The 20,341-nt window shown below is 36.9% G+C and overlaps 2 protein-coding genes across 4 annotated transcripts in view; both read right to left on the bottom strand.

Moving 5' to 3' along the window:
* The window catches only part of LOC149623583 (transient receptor potential-gamma protein-like), a 59,301-nt gene that overhangs the window by 12,651 nt on the left and 26,309 nt on the right, over window positions 1–20,341 (bottom strand). The window contains exons 4-10 of the mRNA XM_089852608.1: window positions 9,507–9,851; window positions 7,932–8,102; window positions 7,630–7,864; window positions 2,232–2,384; window positions 1,775–1,914; window positions 389–504; window positions 58–318 (exon numbers count right to left, since the gene is read on the bottom strand). Of these exons, the coding sequence (XP_089708734.1) occupies window positions 58–318; window positions 389–504; window positions 1,775–1,914; window positions 2,232–2,384; window positions 7,630–7,864; window positions 7,932–8,102; window positions 9,507–9,851 (1,421 nt within the window). The remainder of the gene's footprint in view (window positions 1–57; window positions 319–388; window positions 505–1,774; window positions 1,915–2,231; window positions 2,385–7,629; window positions 7,865–7,931; window positions 8,103–9,506; window positions 9,852–20,341) is intronic.
* Window positions 16,541–19,586, bottom strand: LOC149623584 (uncharacterized). 3 transcript variants are annotated; one of them, XM_089852605.1, is made up of 2 exons: window positions 18,599–19,586; window positions 16,541–18,533 (listed from the first exon to the last, which is right to left on the bottom strand). In XM_089852605.1, the coding sequence occupies exon 2, from the start codon at window positions 17,151–17,153 to the stop codon at window positions 16,710–16,712; it is 444 nt and encodes a 147-aa protein (XP_089708731.1). In that variant the 5' UTR covers window positions 17,154–18,533; window positions 18,599–19,586; the 3' UTR covers window positions 16,541–16,709. The 3 variants fall into 3 exon arrangements, with proteins under 3 accessions (XP_089708731.1, XP_089708732.1, XP_089708733.1); XM_089852606.1 differs by having other exon boundaries at window positions 16,541–18,380; window positions 19,059–19,586; XM_089852607.1 differs by having other exon boundaries at window positions 16,541–18,380; window positions 19,104–19,586.

The raw sequence follows: 20,341 nt of genomic DNA, 5'->3' as shown, positions 1-20,341 counted from the left end.
GGAACATAACTTACGAACGTATGGCTTACGTTATAGAAACATTTAAATGATAATTACTTTGAGAAGCGTCTCCATGAGAGGCAAGCACCAGTGCTGTCGTTTCGCGGCGATGTGCCGTTAGGATGTGTGAGAAAACACACATTTCGTTCCAAGTCGGCGTAATACCACAGCAGCTGATTCATGCCGCAGGCGAAGGCGAAGAGGACCAATGTGTAGACGAAAAAGAATTTGACAATGTCGATAACCATCCGCCCCAGGCTGATCTGAAGAGGTCCCAGATGAGGATTCACCGAAAATATGTACACTAGTTTCAATGAACTACGAAACGCAAAAGGTTCAAGAGGTTAATGCCCTAGGTTTTACGCTAAAAAAGAGTAAATGTAAGTACCTAAAAATGTTTGCGGTGGCGAAAAGGCCCTCAGCGATCAGTATGGGGTCCCAAGCGTCCCAGTTTTCACGAGGCAGATTGGCTGTTCCGGTTTTCTGACTAATTTCTTTTTGTACCTTGAGAGATATAAAAAAAACAAACAAAACGCTTTAGGATGGTTTGGTGAAGTATAATAACCTCTAATGTAGAAGTAAATCATTCATCTATGTAAAAAATAAATAAACAGTATTTGACGTTTAAATGGTGGCATCATTAGCCTTTCATCTCATAACCTCCGGTTTAATCTACTTTGGTTAGACTAATAAAGTTATACTAAGATAACCCGTTATGTTATCGTTAGTATATCAAAACTCATCATGCCTATGGGTCTACCAAAAAAGAAAAATAATAAAACACAATAAGATATGACAGAGAAAAGATAGGAAACGTGAGGAGTCAAAGTATATATTAAATACGCCAAGATCAGCGTGCCTGCTGAAAAGAGAAAGAAAAGGAGAGGATGAAACTTTCGGAAATGACGCGTGCCGGAGATGAAACACACCAAACTATATAGCCATCCTTAAACGCGGCAGCTTCGGGGCCTTCAGCTACCCCTATCTCTTCCCATTTCCTGCCAAAAAAGATCGAGAACGAGTGACGAAGATGGAGAAGGAAGCCCCGAGCCAAGCCAAGCGTCCGAGAAAGATCGCGACACCACCCACGGGTTCACGACCTCGTTTCAACCCTTTACTCTTCCTTATAACTAAACAATACCACGGCACCATCTCCGAACGTTTTTCTCGTACCCTACTATAATCGACTAAATCGTATTAACAGAAATCGAATGACACGTCCGACGACCTTTACTCGCGGGACAGTTTGACCCCAAAAAGAACTATGGGCCTAAACACTTCCTCTTTGTCAGAAGTTTCATGGTTAGAAGTTGTAACTCAATACTTCCTTGAATCTGAAATTTCCCTTTCTTTATTTTACTATAGAAAACTTTTTCGTTGTTTCCATGCTTTGCAAACAGGAATTATACATAAAAGTGTATTAGCATTGTTACAAATTTCATAAAGTATTTAACCTAACCTACAGCAAAAATTTTTCATGGCCCAAAACACTTCAATTTAAGAGTTAGTAAAATATCGTTTACCAGGAAACTCTATTTTTGATAAATTACATCCTATTTGTACTGAATAACCTCGTGTCACGTTTAAATCAACCGGGGCTATAACCCTCCTACACCATCCATTGGGACTGAATTCGATAAAGAAAAGTGTGATAAACCGACTAAGTGGAAACTACCATTGGGTTTAAAAACAGTCTTTATGGGCGTTGACATATAGGTCTATAGAGTCGTGACTGTTTTACTGGTAAAGAGTTTGAGGTCCTTAAAAGACTGACCTGGAAGTAAGCGACGATACGAAGGGCGACTGTGGCGACGTAAAGAGAGTTGGTGATGAAATCGATGATATTCCACATGTCGTTGACATATTCGGTTAGGCCGACTTCCCAGAGTTGCTTAATCTCGACCCATATATAACCTGCGAGTTTTAAAAAGGAAAACATTTACAAAGAAAACGGTCGAAGCGTTATTGGGCTCGTTTTTCTTGACTAGACTCTTTAATGGGAAGAGGTGGAGGAAAGGACTAGACCACCATATGTTTTCGTCTAATTGACTTGTACAATACTCTCAGAGCTGGAAATGATTTCTTCTAAGAATTTCAAGGCAACGCCAAATTCCAGCCCTGAGGATATACATTGTGGTAGAGAGAGAACACTCTAGTGGGTCTAACGCAATTAATGAAAAGCAAGGAGAGAATGGATATGGAGTGTAAATGGAATGTAAGAGGAGTCTCACCTGCAACCCAGGCGAGGATCATCCACTCGACGATGGAGGGAGCTGCCGCCCTCTTGGTCGTGTTGTCGCTTTTCATCTTGAGCTTCATTTCCTCGGTGCCGAACCAATCGACGATGACTGTTTCAATCCTCTGGGACGCCAGAATCAAGAGAACTGCGGCAGAAACTGAACAGCCGTTATACACCCAATAGAGTAAGCGAGTCCTCATTGCACTCTTAGAAAAATTATCAAAACCGACGCCCCGCAACGCAACCCTGGAGCATTCGAGGTCACGCTCGCAACCTACTTGACACTCAACTCCGGTATAACTTATAAACAGAAGTAGATAAAACCGATTTACATTAATAGCTATTACGGTTTTGGCGTTGACTACTTTGATGGAATATATTTAAGAATTTTGAGTTAATCTTCTTCCGTCTTCATAAAGGTAAAGGGAATCTTGACGACGAGGATAAACATTTGGCTTGTTAAATATTTACCTTTTAAAGGCATATAATTTGGCCGTAACTTTTAGATGTCAAACTGCCGCACAGGTTATGGGAGGCTTCCATGAACCTTTTTTATAGAGGTTAATGTACTTCTAATAATTGGTTTCGCGTTGTTAGTATAACGTTTAAACGCAGGGAAATTAGGTGTGTGTAATGTAATTAAAGACTGGTACAAGGTTAATTCGATATTACTTGTACTTTATCACTAAGGGCTCTGGATGTTGAAACGGCGATTTATTAATAATATTTAGGAAAATGATGCATGCCGAAAACAATCTTTCTCAATGTTTATGTTTATCTTCAAATACAAATAAATGAATACTCCTTGTATCAGATAAACGTATATCAATCAAAACTTTAGGGAATTTTGCCAATTTCATGACAAATTCCCTGAAAATTATAACATAGCTATTGGAAACCATTAGAAAATAATTACCGAATATCCTAACTAACTTTAGATTCCTAACGCTGGATCGATATACCGTTAAGTAATCTCTAAAGGGATCGACAAACCCCGCAAACCCACAGATCCTTCCAAAATTCACAACGAATCAATTTGTTATCGAAGGACCTTTTCAATATAAAGCACGAGATTGCTCGAATATTGCATTGGTAATTGTTTTCCCAAGTTTGACTCGAGGTCAGTGCTCCCCGTTCTCTTAAATAACCGATAAGATAACATCCCAGTGGTATGCGGAACATGAGAAAACTATCAACATCCATTACTACATTTCCATAACCCTGTCTGTACGATATAAGTTATACGAAATAATCTTAAACCCAGGTCAAATAACTCTTATCTGGATGCTCTTCTATGATGAATCATAAGTTCATATGATATGTTCTATAAGTTGTTGAGAGCTTGTCATGAAGTGACGTAGATGAAACGTCATAGATTCTCGTAAAGCGACGTCAGGTGAACCGCTGTCTAGTACAGACTGAATAGGAAGTAGGACTGCTAAACCGAGTGTTTTCAATTATCATGTCGTTCTCGAACTAGCTCTCAGTAACTCTCTAGCACTACGAAGTATAAACATCGTCAAATTTATGGAACATATCTTATAAACTTATGGATGAACTAATGAAATTCGCCATCAACACTCTTGTTTAACTATTGGCTAGCCTGATCAACACCTCCCCTTTTTCTAATTCTGGAATTTCAATATGTAGACCATTTCACCTAACTTAACTAAAGCACGGTTCAGAGGAAGTGATATAATATCTTCAAGTTCTCTGTACATATTTGACCGAATCATATCTCATTCGGCCATCCGTATCGAGCGACAAGGTTCTGATATGACCCTTCATGACCCCTAAAAAATGTCATGGTACCCCCCCCCCCCAGCCAAAATCGTGGAAATTTATCGAGCTTTGATTCACGAGGGAGATAGTTTTGAGGCCATTACTTCCTGGAAGATTCTATTCAAGAAAGATGAAACCAAGAAGGGTTGCTTTTTTTTTACAGATAAATTGTCTTTCAAAAGTTCATCTTTCTTTCCCTACCGGGGCCGAATCAGTCTAAAAATATGGGGACTCGTGCATGGAAAGAGAAAAAGAGTAATACTGTTTTGAGTTTGAGAATTCTCTGACTGACTGACTTGGTTCCATTTTACCATAAGTTTATAAGATGTGTTCCATAAGCATGACACTACCTATAGTTCGTAATGCTAGAGACTTACAGCTAGAGCTAGTTTGAGAACGACAAGCGAGAATTGACTACACGCGGTTTTGCAGTCCATCTTCCAATTTAGTCTGTTCTAAACCTTTGACAGCACCTCACCAGGTGTCGCTTTACGAGAAACTTGGACTATTCACTTACGTCACTTCATGAAAAGCTCTCAGTAACCAGTGACAAACTTATGGAACATATCTTATGAACTTACCAATATTATAGAGAAACAAATATTTATTTATGCTTTAAAAATGAATGTATTATGAATATTTTGCCCTATTCACTATTTTTTATCTACACTTTCCTTAACTTACATCTTAATAAACCGATTCATTTGGTTACGAATATTTTACAAATATTAGAAAAAGAAGGTTTTAGTACGACCTAATTTTGTAAACTCCATCATTTAAACAAACCCAAACTCAGAAACTTTCCCAATAAATCGATATTTAGAGAGAATGGAAACCATACACAATCCAATAACGAAATATTTTTACTCTTTTTTCCCCCAAAAAGTTGTGTGGGGATGATTGGGAAATTTTTGTGATAATGGTAAACTTTACGTATTAAAATCGCGAAAAAAACTCCTCTAAAATCTTTGGCGTATGTTAAGATATTCGTTCTCAATACGAAATTTGCATTTCACTAATAAAAGAAATGAATGAAGCTAGGGTATTGTAAAATGGAGATAAGAAAAATTCCTGAATATATTTTTATTTCTTTATCGGGATAGTTCAATAAAGTACCTATCTCACCACAATAAAGAAAACCATGGTCAAAAAATACCAAAGAAGTTGTCGCTTGAAAAATCATATAAAGGTGCTGAGGTATCTTTCTTTATATTATTAAACATGAATTTTCGAATATTTAGAGTCCACCGTCTCAAGTAAAATAGGCAAAATGATATCACTACTATAATCATAAGTTTATAAGACATGGTCCATAAGTATGACGCAACTGAGAGCCAGTTCGAGAACGACGTGAGAATTGACTACAATCTGTTAAATTGCAGTCCATCTTCCTATTTAGTCTGTACTAAGCCTTTGACAGCGCCCTAAAAGGCGTTGCTTTACGAGAATCTATGACGTTTCAATTACGTCACTTCATGACAAGCTTATGGAAGATATCTTACGAATTTATGCTATAATGATATGTAAACACACAAATAGGTTTCTAAAACAAACACCACTTTGTAGATTTTGCATTTTCCAAATGTTTTCTAAATTATATCTAAATTTAGTTATGGTGTTTGTATTTCTAGAAGGCATTTTGAGAAGAATATGGAAAGGTAAATGCCCTACACAACACCTTATATTTTTCAAAATCTTATTCGACAGACGAAAGAGATGGTTGGCTTACTGCGAATTTTATTATTTTTTATTTATTCTCCTAAATAATCGATAATGGGGCAAACGAACTCAGATTTCCACACAACAATAAAAGCTGCCAAGTATGTAAGAAAATGAAGATATGTAATCTCAATACAGGTTTTTCGATAGAAAAATGAAGAAAAGAAATTTAACCAATACGAGGTATAGAAACCAAATTGAAAAAAAAAAAAGAAACTGAAAAGGGCTCTCACTATTTCAATCCCTAAAAATTTGTCAAAAACAGGAAGGAATCAAACAGTGATTTGTAATTACTAACTTCGGATAAAAATCGAGTATTTTTAAATTGAAAAGATTGCGTTAGAAGTTCATTACTGAGAGTCAATCATCTCATGTAGTAAAAGGTAGTTTAAAACCATAAACTTGATTTGGTGTTTTTCCTATAGCAGATGATTTTATCAACCTCTTAATGCTTCCTTTAGTGACCATTTTAACTGTTTTACTACTTGCTATAAGGACAATTTTATCCGCTTTATTTCCATCAAGCACATGTTTAACTATTATACTTCTTTTAAGGAATTTTTAAATAGTTTTTCTTCGTTTAAGGACAATTTAAGCTGTTTTACTACAAGTATAGACGCTACTTACTTCTTGAATAAATTGAAAAATATTCTGAATAATGAATAAAATTTACCACGCATATCTCTTTCGTCTGTCAGTTAATTATGACTCTAAGCCTAACCAAAAAAAAAATATTGCTAAACTTTAAACGTCAAATTTTCCAATACCGATAGTCTAAAAGCGCAAGAAAAAACTTCCATTAAAATCATTGATTTTCTCTAAAACTTTTTACTGTTACGAAATATTCTGGAAGCTTATTGGCTGGGAGTTTTTATATATCGGAAACAGAAAGGATGGTCAGTAAAAGAAGACAAAGATAAGGCGAATGATAAAGTAAAAAAAAAAGAAAGAAAAAAAAACAGAATTCGGAACAAAAACCTCGCTAGGGTTTCAATAGAAATAAAAAAAACTTTAGAATTTTTTAATAAAAAAATCCGAAGGGATCGAATGGCTCCAATGGGAAGCTGGTGGATTTCTTTATTACTTTAATTTCCTCGAGATCTAGTGTCTGAGATGAGATATACTTTCCCCGGGGCAGGCGTTGCTTAAAAAAATAAATAATTAATAGAAACAACTCAGCCATTAAAATATATACTTTGTTTCTTTCATAATTTCTTTGAGCTTCCTCCAACCAGCTATTTAGTCATGTACAAGATAGTACAAATCAATATACTAAATATTATGGAAATTGCGTGAAAAGTGCGAATGTTCTTTTGAAAAAAAAACGTTTTTTACATTTATGTACGCCATTTTTCAAAATGGCCACATATTTTACAAATATTTCTTAGATAGGACCAGCCTTGTACTAAACAGTAACGTCCTTGCAAAATTTCAGATTCTTAGGTGAAGTGGTTTGCACTGGGTGTTGATTATTAGTCAATAAGGAATTTTACTTTAATAAATATATGTATGAGATGTGAAGCCCTCTTATAGGGGTTTGTTTGCCTATGTATTTCCTACGGGCGCCTGTAGAAATGTTCAACCCGCAATACGTTAATGCTCAGGGCAAAGATACCCTACAGGGGCGAATTACAGTATGGACCAAAATGTAAACTAATTTACGATATTTTTCTCATTCTTAATTAAAACTTCGAACATATTAATTGAAATTAAACTTATCATTAAAATTGTGAATAATCAGACTGTAAACAGACGGAAAAAAATCTCAAAGCCTCAAAACTTTGAAGCCTTGAATATTTCATGAAGAAATATATAAATATTTTTTCATTCAATTTATATTAAATATTTTCCGTTCTGTTTATATAAGAAAAAAAATCAAAAGAACTTACACAGGAAGATGACGTAGGAGGCTGAATGACAAATGAACTTGATGAATGGGCGACGTAGAATGCGACCGTAATGAGAGTGAGGGGCCATGATGTAGGACAAGGAGTAGACGGGAAAGAGAAGACCGATTCGGAAAATATGCGCCATCTGTAGAAATATGTTTTTACGTCGGAAACCCGGAAGACCCTCGTACCAGATGGACGCTAACAATTGCTGGACATTGGAGTGGGCGCAAAACTAATCGATAAAGAGACACGTACTTTTAGCATAAAACTACAGAAATAAAACTTGAAATGCCTTTTACCTTTTTCTGTTTGTACTTGATGGCCAATTTTAACCTACTAAGGTGCATTCTATCGCCGTGTTCGAAGGCGGGACCCGTGGGATCGTAGTTTAAAAGTACCTCGAGTTCGTAAGAGCTGCGCGTGTGATCCAGTAAAGCCGTGGCAAAATTTTGACATTGCCGACGTAAATCCTGAAAAAGAATATCCCGATTCTTAATAACAGTTCCGAATCCTTAACCATTTCGACAAAGAGCTCTGTTTTAATTCCATAGTAAAACATGGAAAAGGCAGTAACAAAGAGTGATATCTCGAGGAACCCTTAACCATTTCGACAAAGAGCCTCATGCGTTAATTCGAGTGAAACGGACAATAATAAAGCGGAAAATCGCCAAGCTCTCTTAAAAACTTAAGTAACTTGAAGGTTTCAAGGATGGTACTACGTCATACACTAAAGAACTGCGAAGCTCCTGTTACAGCCCAATTCCATGGAAAATTAAATTATTCCGGTTGCGGAGAATAGAGGCATAGGGTGAATGTATATCCCATTCTCCAACAAACATTTTATAGCCAAGGAAATTCCCCAAAACCAAGAAGAAAATTCCACAAACATCATTCTTATATAGTGAAGGGGGCCAAAAGATATAGAGTGCCATACAGAATTCCCTTTCACTCTTTGTTGCGTAAGTCCTAATAGAATAACTCGGGCCTTGGTCGTTGAAAGAGGCTAAAACAGGCAAAGGCTAAAGCTATATAGTCCATACGTATATATATTATATATACACTCCATCTAAAAGTCTAATAAAAATCGTACCCTCTCTAAAAGTCGACACGGTCTAGGAACTACGCTTGGGAATGGGATAGGTTAGGGGCATATCTCTTAGCGGCTTATACAGACTATTTTCACTATCTACCCTATATCATTGAATACGAAGTTTGGCTAAACTTTCAGGGGCTCTGTAAGAATAAATTGGTACCGGTCCGTACTGCTTCGCCCATTAGAGCTAGCTACTTCGCTAGTGTGTACAGATATTATCGCTACAAAGAGTTTTGCAAAAGAGAAATGATGTAAGAAATATATTCGGTTAAAGGCCATTTACTTCACTTTAAAGGTACGCTATTTTATTTCTTAGTTGGAAAATGTATAGGCCTACGTTGCCCATTTTTGTACCCACGCGTATTACCAAATCGGGCATGTACATTGAAAGTAATCTGAGTTGATGAGGTATCCCTTGGCTCCTTTCCCCATTTACATTTTTTCAACACACCCTTCTGAAATGTTTTCCTCTATGAATATAGACATAGCCTTTGAGGTTTTTGCCCTACAGTTTCTGGTACCCTTACACAAGAAGATGACGATCCAGTGCAAAAGTTATGGTAACCTAAAATTATTATTCATACGTTCTCAAGTCTTAAATTGGTTCTTGATTTAGCCCATTTCGATGGAAAGTCTACTTTCCATCTTGCTTTGGCACCTGCGCTGTAGGCTTTTTGTATCAAAACGTTATGGTAACCCTGTTATAAGGGTTGGTTAAATCTTTTTCATCGTTTTAAAACAATACAAAATTAATCACGAAAAAAATTATTTGTTCACTCACAAGATATTCGCATTTGAATTCGTGTTCGACAAAACTGAGACGGCGCAGCTCCCAACTGAGTTCGAAAGCGGTTAGGATGGGGTCCTTGCTGGAAATGGCCATAAGGGAAGGAGAGGCCAAAGCCCGATAAGCGTTGATACGGGAACGGGAGTGGCGCAAACTGTCTTCGGCTTTGGACTGGACGCAATCGGGACAAACACATCGGACATCGTGAGGCGAGGGCAATGTCGCTCCCCGGTCCAACAAGATCTTGATGATTTCGTAATTGTCTCGGTGAGCAGCCAAAATCAAGGGTGTTATGTCCGGCGTGAATGTCGCCGTGTCCCGGTCGATGGCCTCCCAGCTCTGACCAAGAAAAAACGAGTATATGAAAGCGCAATTAACGACTAACCACCAAACTAAATGTAAAATATAAAAATATAAAATTCAAAGAATAAAAACTCCGAGAGGTTTCAACAAAGAACCTTGCTAAATAATGAGATATTATAAATTTAAAAAGAATCGCGACAAAGGCTTAAGAAAAAAACTGCCTTTCTTCACAAACGAAATAAAAGCTAAAGAATTATAGGAAAATGGTTTAAAAAGCTCGCGACACCATTTTTACCACCGCCGGTTTCAATTTTCATAATTAATGAGTTTTTATAAATTCTCCATTTCGGAAGAAAGCTGTATCCAATTACGAAAAATGTGAGAAAAATTGTTTTTACCCGCACAGCTCAAATCCCCAGACGTTAAAAGTGGCTTCGAATTGGAGATGGAGTTATTAAACAGTTCTCAATTCTCAATTAGCTGGAATTTAAATTTTTAATTAACCTCTTGGTAGCAACACTCAGGGATTTAAGTTCGACGCCGCGAAATTCCCGACTTATACAACGTAATCTCACGAAAAGTAAAGACAGATTTTAAAGGTTTTCGCCTTTGTGGTAGCGATACTTGTCTGGTGTTACTTTCTTAACAGCAGACTCTCGCTTATGGAAGGGTGATTTTTAGAATAACACCTGGTAGGTGCAAAGATAAATGAACCACCAGTTCCAGTCATAAACCCGTAAATTTTACAAGCAGTTTGTTTTCATAAAATAATATGGCCTTGATTTAACCCCGTACGACTAAAATAAGCAGACCAGAAAAGTAAAGAGGACTCGGGAAATGTGCTTATGCCTCATTTAAGATATTTAAGATCTCTTCATCGCTGCCCCACAACATATCTGTCTAAATAATACCTAAAGTTCATGTATCAAACAAAAAGTATGCTTCATTGAAGCTACCTCGCGCCGTGTAATATGAGAAACCCCTTTACCTCTCAGAATAATGTTGATCCCCCCTGCGTTTTATTACCTTTACGACCGCAGCACAAGGAACATGCCTGAACCGGATCATAAAATAGCAGACGCTAGTTCTAGTACCAAGAACTAACGTTTGGATCGCAACCATAAACCTTTCACCTAAAAAAGCTCTTCTCTGATTGGTTGGCCCGTGTAGAGCTTGAGAGGAGGGTCGATTGCTTCTCTAAGCTAAAGACAGGGAACTGTAAACGAAGTATACTTTTTGTTTTTATTTGTGAACTTTTGATAATACCAGTTTTTAATGAATTAATGAAATTTATTTTAAGTACAATTGAGCCGATTTCGAAAATTTAACAAGAAATAAGTTAAAAAAATGAATATGCATATCCAGTTCAGTGAATTAAGTGCAATACTGTTAAACGCAGGGATAAAGGATACGTATAACAACGTAATTAGGTATATCATGCTTTTAACTGCAATCCAGTGTATATTAAGTTACACGGAGACAAAGCAGGGGTTTTTGGATTTTGGTGGAGCAAATATCGGCACCAAGAATGTACCCAGAACTAAATTAAATAAAGTAACAATTAATTATCGATACACGCCAAAAATGGTACCGATTTAACGCGATGTTAATAATAACTTTGGTTTAATATACTGTAACTAAAGTCTAGAGGATGATTTTCGTCCGAGACGACCACGTTTTCCGATCGAGAGGAGACAAACAAAAGGGAGTGGTAGCTGAAGCATCTCCCCGTTTACGTTTTAATTAAAAAGGGATCTTTGTAAAGACCCATAGCAGCTCGAAGGACAGGGATAGCCCATATAGGGGACATAGACCCAGCTCATATCTTGGCTTCATTCCAGGACACTTTTTTCTCCGTCCTGATGAGGCGAGCTACTGGCAAGCGAGCTGCTCTATATCGAGCTGCCTGCATGGGGTTTGAATGGCGACATCCGAGCTGCGGGCTCAAGCCTTTCCTTGAATAAAAACATTAAAAGAAATTGCTAGTACATTTTTTCCTTCTAGTATTTTGTCATGTAGAGGACATCCTAGGTCAAGATTAGGGTCTGACCTCGTCTAAAAAAAATATCAGAAGACTTATTCTCGCTTAATATAATCGTTTAGCGATTATTCTAATCAAGATCGTGATGAAATGTAAATGCTGATGAGCCAACTCTCATAAGATTTAAAAAAAGTGTAATTCAAGTGGGAGCTTAAAGTCAGTGACTATAAGCTTACATAAGTTGTTGTAACATGTTATGTTAAAGTGAGAAGTGATTTATTGAAACTCGTAAATTTAATATTTCCTTTAAGATGGCATAAAATGTCCGCAAACAAGAAATGTATGATGACAAATATGACAATTTTAGTTGCTTTTGCGAAAGTCCTGACTCAGAATAAAAATTTGTCTCTCGGAAAAACCTTCGAAATATAATGTATTATAAAACATAATTAAATTTAAAAGCAAAAACTCTAACGAGCGTTATTAATTTATACAACTATTTATCTTAGCTTAAAAACAGTATCAAATTTCAATGATTCGTTAATTGTTTTATATATCCCTCTCAGTGGATACTCCAGTATCTCAGTGGATACTTTTTCGGTTCTTAACTCCCTTCCTTCTCTTCCCACTTTTTAATTGGATGTGAAGAGTTAATTGCGAAGCCATTAAGGTGGCTTTGACACTCTCTCAGTCACTAAGCCAAGGTGATCAAACAACCCAATCTCTCTATAAACAAAACCCCGCCTTTTCGTGGTTCTTGCAACGAAATTGGAGCCCTAGATAAAACTCTGCTGGCGATATCAGAGTGTATATAAAAATCCTCTTTTTTAAATTCAGTATCTTTTTTACACAGATAACCCGGTTTTTAAGTATAAAATTTAGGCGGAAAAGGGTGCCTAGAATAGTTTCTACTGAGAGGGGTTTAATTCCAACGCTAGAGTTTATCCGAAATATAACGTGTAAACATTGTCTAAGCCCTGTTAGGTATATAAACTTTTTAAACTTTTATTTAAAAATATGAGAAGGAATAAGTAAATATTATCAGAAGTTTATAATACTTCTCTTCGAGAGAAGTGTAAGCGGGGTGATTGTAACATGATTCTTCCCAACATCAGAACATTTGGAGCAAGCAGAAGGTTACTAGACCGAATCACATAAGCGATACAGAGTGTCATCCTTCTTTATTATCCCCTTCTTATATTATACAGTATAACAGATGTAGATTAACGCGAGGGTATCTACAAGATCCATCAAACATAGTTAAATTAATAATAAAAAAACTAAACTGTTTCCCACTTTCCCGACATAAAAATAATTAAAATTAAAATCAGAATAAAACCTTTCGCAATCTACCTAATTCAGAATCAAATTTGAATAAAGCTTTTAAAATCTCCCCATAAAGATAAAGTCGATCAACCGGAAATTATATACTACAATATAAGTTAAACGTTCAACGGTACAGCGTACATTTTAGCTTCCATTTTAGAATCTAAAGCCTAAAACAAAAGAGCCTCTAGAGACTCGGGATCCTTGAAAAAAAAGGGGGGTGGAAATAGCATCTTTAAGAAAAGGATAGAATGCCCAAAAGCGTTTTTTTACGGTGTCGTTAAAGCTTGAAAGAAACGAGAGGAAAAAAGGTTTAATAGAAAATCCATTTTAGGGTTAGAAAGGCAGAAAAATTTTGCAGATACGGTGGTATAGCTCGCTACGGCGTATCAAGGGCTTTCTAGCTTTTGTTCACCTTTAGCCTAATGCAATCTGAATATTCAGAGAGTTATTACATTTAAAACAAGACGGCAAGATACCGTCATGATAGCTTGCTCCTCGATTGAACCATTAAAACATCGAAATTTTCACGAAAAATGCATCTATCTTCATGAATGATCAAATATACAAAAATATTCAAATTATAAATCGTTTTAATATTGAACTTTTTGGTCGGCTAGTAGAGTTATTTCACTGCTGACCCTGAAAAATATGGACTGAAACAGTTGACCGTATATTCATGGCGCACGACAGAGAAGGAAAAAATATAAGACTCGAAATTCTACCTAACTTCAAAGTCTTCAATTGAAGTAGTCAACGCTACAATTAAAGGGGTGCACCTAAAACAGATGAAACAAGTTGGGAAAACCAAAATATTACCTCTCCGAGTCAAGAGGTCTACTACTACAAACTTATTTACCCAGATATGGAGTTATTTCACTTTTTTGAAGTAAAAATTTACGAAATATTGAAGTAGTATTCCAAACATAGCAAACAGTAAAGTAGACGACATTTTACATCCAATAAGGATAAATCTTGGACACATGGAAATCAGTCAATGGGGAAAAGAACAGGAAATGAAGTCTACGCTTCAGCTGTTTACCCTATATTCTGGTAGCTACATTCACAACTGGTTTTCAGTGTAAACACAATCGTCTCGTCTCACCTCAACAATATTCTTAGTTTGCCAACACGAATGTTAACGTTAAATAACACCAAAGCTAAATTATACCCAGACGCACTAATAGTCATAGCGCACCGTAAAGAGAATAAAAAGTCTGTAGCTACTCGTTTACCACTAGCCCTTTTACTAATCTAATTGCCACCATGATCTTTTCTTCTATTATAAAATCTTTACCTGATTATTTAAGAGTGTATTTAACTTTCGGCTCACTCTGAACCGTTAATGTCTCTTCATTTCAGACACGAAAATCAAAGCCAAAAGTTTACTTCACTTCAGGCCTCAATAATTTACACTTTGTTTCACTAAGCCTATTGCGGATAATACTTGTTTTACCCGCCGGAGTCTAGGTCTTAGGTTTCTTCATGAAGTCACTAAACCAAGGATTATTCTATATACAGATGTCGTATAGCTTAAGTAATATATAAACAGCCATTTCAAATAACAATATTAAAAAAAATCTTTGGAATATCAAAATGAAACAGAGCTTTAAAGCTACAAAACTACTAAATGCATCATAATTACGAAAAATACTTCCACATATTCACTTTATATTATGTAAAAAGGGAATATTAAGGTTCTGTATGATTTCTTAACACATCAACACAAGGCTAACTGCTAACGCGACGCACTAGTGTAACAACGGACGGACACACACAGACAAAAAAATAAGCTGCTTTTTAACTCTTTCCGTATTAATTTTGAGATGAGAAACAAGATTATCTTAAATATTAAAATAAATATAATTAATATTAAATATTTTCTTCGTCAGTTGTTTGCCTTATTGAACGTTACATCGTTTTGATATAGAACAATTAAACATTCTAGAGAGACTTGACTAATATTGGCGTTTGAAATGAAGCATACGCCGGTTGCTTCGACTTACTCAAATAGGTAGTATATAAGGGATTCGAATCGCGGCTGTAGATAAGAACATCGCAATTGCGTGAACCTTGGAGGAAGACCCCTCCATTGGAAGGCTAGACGTTTCTCGTAACCCTAGCCGATCGCCGCGTATGTCTTAACCTTAAGGATGTTGGTGGTGTTAGAAGCCAGGTGTACAGACTGGTGTCCATGTGGGATGGACAAAAACAAAGACCAGAAGATGGTTGTGTTAGAAACCAGGTGTACAGACTGGTGTCCATGTGGGATGGACAAAAACAAAGAATAGAAGATAGTGGTGTTAGAAGCCAGGTGTACAGACTGGTGTCCATGTGGAATGGGCGAAAGACTAGAAGATGGTGGTGTTTAGAAGCTAGAAAGTTCAGACTGGTGTCCATGTGGGGTGGACAAATGAACAGTTGTTAGACAGACAATGGAGTTATAGCCTGTAAGTGGAATACAATTTCCGGGACTGTAAATGCGGTCTGGAAATTGAATACACGTTTGCTCCGATCTGCAAACTGCGAACGCGGTCACGTGGGTATAACAACGGACAGACAGACAGACAGACAGACAGACAGACAGACAGACAGACAGACAGACAGACACGTCGAATTTAGAACCTCTCCGTGACATACGTCACTCGGAGAGGTAAAAATCTAAACCAGGGTTTTTCAGTTTCTGTCGAGGGGCAAATTACTCAGTGTTATCAGTGAACACGCTGTACCTTTGACTGTACACTAGACTTAATATCTTTAAAAGCCCTAGGTATTATCAGTGCAAATTTTATTACAGGTAACTTATAACCGGTGCAAAGGTATACTGACAAGTGTTAGTGATTAGCCCCTCAGTTTTATAGGGAGATACTAGACTTTCTGAATGAAGGTTCCCGAGAGATTTGAGATATGTAATAATCTAGCCGTGGCTAATTTGCATATATCGACTTCCCCCACTCCCCCTATTCCTTAGTTACAGAGTTTTTATGCTATGAGCGCCGTTTGGGTTATAGGGAGGGGATATTTAGAGAGGTTCTTTTTTATCTTTTACGTGTAAGCTAATAGAAAAAAAATATATTGGAAGTATTGAGGTTTTAGGGTCGAAGTTTTGGGAGCTCTAATGATTTTTGTACCTAAGGGCAAAGGGGCGTAGGGTAAAAACATTTTATACAAATTTATGCTTTACTTTTAATGAAAGTTTTGGGTTGGAAAATGGATTTCGGATAGATTAAGTTCAAAAATAATTTTGGCAGTTTGAAAAGAAAAAAAACTAAGTCATTTGTAGAAGATGTAAGTATATCTCATAATCGCTTCCTATTGATTGAATTCACTACATAACGTAATATTAAATTAGAGCACTGATTGGTCGAACAAAGAATCTAGAGAGATTTCTAGAGTTGCATGCTTCGAAACGAGGGGGAAACCACTTGTGAAATCAGGTGTACAAAATTTTTGAAATCACAATTGAAGTCCATAAATTGTTTTTGAAGTCTCTATAAATCGCAAAGTTTAGTTGAAATCTCGGAAATCTTAGGAAGTCCCTAGAGAATCCCTTGAAGTCATGCGAAGTCCTTGGAAATCGCTTGAAGTCAGTCGAAGTCTCTCGGAAGTCTCTTGAAGTCATACGAAATCCCTTTGAAATCTCTTGAAGTCTCTCTGAAGTCAAGAGAAGTCATACGAAGTCCCTTTGAAATCTCTTGAAGTCTCTCGGAAATCTCTTGAAGTCTCTCGGAAATCTCTTGAAGTCTCTCGGAAATCTCTTGAAGTCTCTCGGAAATCTCTTGAAGTCTCTCGGAAATCTCTTGAAGTCTCTCGGAAATCTCTTGAAGTCTCTCGGAAATCTCTTGAAGTCTCTCGGAAATCTCTTGAAGTCTCTCGGAAATCTCTTGAAGTCTCTCGGAAATCTCTTGAAGTCTCTCGGAAATCTCTTGAAGTCTCTCGGAAATCTCTTGAAGTCTCTCGGAAATCTCTTGAAGTCTCTCGGAAATCTCTTGAAGTCTCTCGGAAATCTCTTGAAGTCTCTCAGAAGTCATACGAAGTCCGTTGGAAATCTCTTGAAGTCAAATGAAGTGGTAGAAAAATCCCTTGAAGTCTATTGAAATTCCGTCTTTCATAAGTGGAAATTTCCTTTTCTTCAAATTTTATCTTCAATAGTCTTGATCAGGGCCGGAAATAAGTACAGGACACTGGAATTTTAAAATGTGCCATAGTTTTGTTAAAAACTAAGGGGGTCACTGGACAGTTTGACCAATAAAATTTTGGAAGTTTTGATAGCTTGACTATGGAGATGTGATACTATTTCTGCACACTACAGTGGACAATGTCCTATAAATTTTCCAGTCAAACAGGGGGGGGGCTGGTCTCTATCCCTCAATTTTCGGCCGTTTTCGGAGGTGCAATGCTACCAGACTCTTGTGCCAGACACTCTTCCCCAGAAATTTTTCGTTTTTGGACTTATTGTCGGCTGCTAATCATTCCGTTTCAAGGAATATTCGTAAAAACGATATATTTTTGTTTGTGGCGAAGTTTAATTGGCTTAATTTAAACTACTATTTAACTAAATTGGGAACCTTCGAAATACAGCATACAAGCAGCCAATTTAAAAATTGTGTCTTCTAGTTCTCTGAACTATGAATTCGAGTATGAATCAGACGATAATCAGTTTCAAAAACCTGAGGGGTCGGACGTTTTGGAAAAAGTGTACGGGATTTCGAAATCCAATTTGATTTCTTCGGATTTCGTATGATTTCGTCGGATTTTGTTTGATTTCAAAATTCGATAAAATCCAACGGATTTTGCAATTTTTCCCGTGATTTCCTCGGATTTTTTCCATGATTTCGGCAGATTTTGGGATATTTCAATTGATTTCGTTGGATTTTGTGATTTCTTTTGAGTTTGGATTTCGTGAATTTTGTAATGGATTTCGCGATTTCGTTACTGATTTTGTGATTTCTTTGTTGATTTTGTGGTATCTTTACTGATTTTGTAATTTCTCTACTGATTTTGTGATTTCTCTACTGATTTTGTGATTTCTTTACTGTTTTGTTATTTCTTTATTGATTTCGGATTTTTTATGAGATTTTTTAAGTTGGATTTCGCGGGTAGCGTACGGGATTTCATGAATGACCGACCCCTTGCAAAAACTACTGCCCAAGCGCTCACTGGCGTGATTGAGTTAGCTATGCCACGACAAAAACTTCTTTCCGTAAATAGCGGCCGATCACGTGATCATATTTTCCCGCGTGAAACGTCGCAGAATTCTTGAGACATAAGCGACGATCAAATGGATCAGTATACTATCCGGGCTTGTATCTGCGCCATATAATCAAGAAGGAATTTACTATAAGAAGGCCTAAAAAGGCGTCCGGTGCGCGCGTGATAGTCGACAATCCCCCCTCATGGGTGGGGGGAGGCTGGAAAAGAAGGCGGGACTTAATATTTTATCTTACTCTATGTTTCCACCATCTATCTCTTTTACCTTCTCGTTAAGCCTTGGTTTGGTTTTTGGAACTCACGAAATCATAAGTATAGTACACTTGATTCGATTTAGAAACAATTATAGAACGAACGATTTTCACGTAGAGACAAGTATTCAAAATCCATTAAGTTAGGTTCAAAACCTTTAACTAACTTGTTAATGGCAATTAAAAACCATTCCCTAACCGTTTCAGCACCGCTGGCAGCCTCCATTTTCTGCTTACTTTGCTAGACGTTTTCTTTCTCTATTCGGAATACGTCAATCGCGTCTGTATGACCTATTCCCGCGGGATCCAATAGGAAAGCGCAGAGCAATGAGGGACATGAAAGGGGTGGGGCTTACTTGTCCACTAACACCGGCGTAAGAGTAGAAGCGTAAAATCTAGTGACTTAGGCATTCTTATAGTAAATTAATTCTTGATATAATTCTGCATAGATAATTGCTTTCGGTTGCTCTGCACCTTAGTACTTAATAGCGAAGTACATAGATATTTTTTAATTATTACAATTTAATGAAGTCTTGAGAAAAAAATAGAAATCGGCTTTAGTCTATAAATTCTATTGAAGTCACTTGAAGTCTTTAAATTATGTTGAAGTCACTAGAAGTCTTTAAATTATGTTGAAGTCACTAGAAGTCTTTACAAATTCTATTGAAGTCACTTGAAGTCTATAAAATGTAATGAAGTCACTTGAAGTCTCTAAATTATATTGAAGTCACTTGAAGTCTTCATAAATTGTATTGAAGTCACTTGAAGTCTTCATAAATTGTATTGAAGTCACTTGAAGTCTTTATAAATTGTATTGAAGTCACTTGAAGTCTTTATAAATTATATTGAAGTCCCTTGAAGTCTTTATAAATTTTATTGAAGTCATCTGAAATCAAATACAGTTAGTGAAGTCTTTGAAGTCGAATGAAGTCTTTGATAGTTCAATTGAAGTCATTTGAAATCTGAAATCAGGTGTACAAAATTTTCTTAGTGGTTTCCCCCTCGCTTCGAAATAAGTCCAAAAGCAGTTTATTAATTCGTTGAACCACTTTTTAATTCAAATTTCGAGCCCCACTGGTCCCAAGAACTACTTTAAAAATTCCAATACAGTACATAGATTACGGGGAACTGGTTCTCGAGTACCAGTTTGGAAAAATTCCTTAATTCGAAGCCTGGAGGGATGTAAGGAAGTCTTGCAACGACCCCACTGCCTAACTTTCTGTTGTCTCTATTTTCATTTTGTTAAACCAACTTTCACAAGTAAATTCTCCAACTTCCGTTTACCATACCCTTGGACCTTCAATTGACGTAATTTAACACACACAAGTGTCCGCATTCAACAAACTCCGATTAAAAACCACCCTCGAAATCAGATTGGAAAAGCCCATGGGGAGGGAGGTATTGAAGGGGAATCTAGGCGAAGTGGTTTAGATATCCTCAAACAACTTCCGTGTTGAAAAAGCTCTCTATTTATCCACCACATATCAAACCCGGCAAAACTAACCCCGATAGCCCTGAAAGCCTGTGCATCAATGATCGAAGTGCTATGAGGTAATCCTGAACTTCCCCTTTATTATGTATGGAGAAAATCAAGCTAACTTTGGAATAGTCAGCTTCTAATCGTGGCGTTTTATCAACAATTCCCCTAACGCAAAGGCCCACGAATCCTGACAAGGGCTGTTTAATATTAAGGCGGCGTTTTCCAAGCCAACTCCCACCACCCTCGAAACCTTAAACAAACCACCGTCCAAAGAGGC

This window comes from Phalangium opilio, unplaced genomic scaffold, assembly GCF_054372755.1.
Source record: "Phalangium opilio isolate 3A_F unplaced genomic scaffold, DU_Popi_V2 ptg000113l_1, whole genome shotgun sequence".
In the NCBI taxonomy this organism is placed as follows: domain Eukaryota; kingdom Metazoa; phylum Arthropoda; class Arachnida; order Opiliones; family Phalangiidae; genus Phalangium; species Phalangium opilio.
This window is presented reverse-complemented; position numbering and strand designations above follow the sequence as displayed.

Bases quoted from the DNA above. Each gene is read 5' to 3' on its own strand.
- LOC149623584 (XM_089852605.1), bottom strand. From the start codon at position 17,153: ATGACTTCTGAGAGACTTCAAGAGATTTCCGAGAGACTTCAAGAGATT.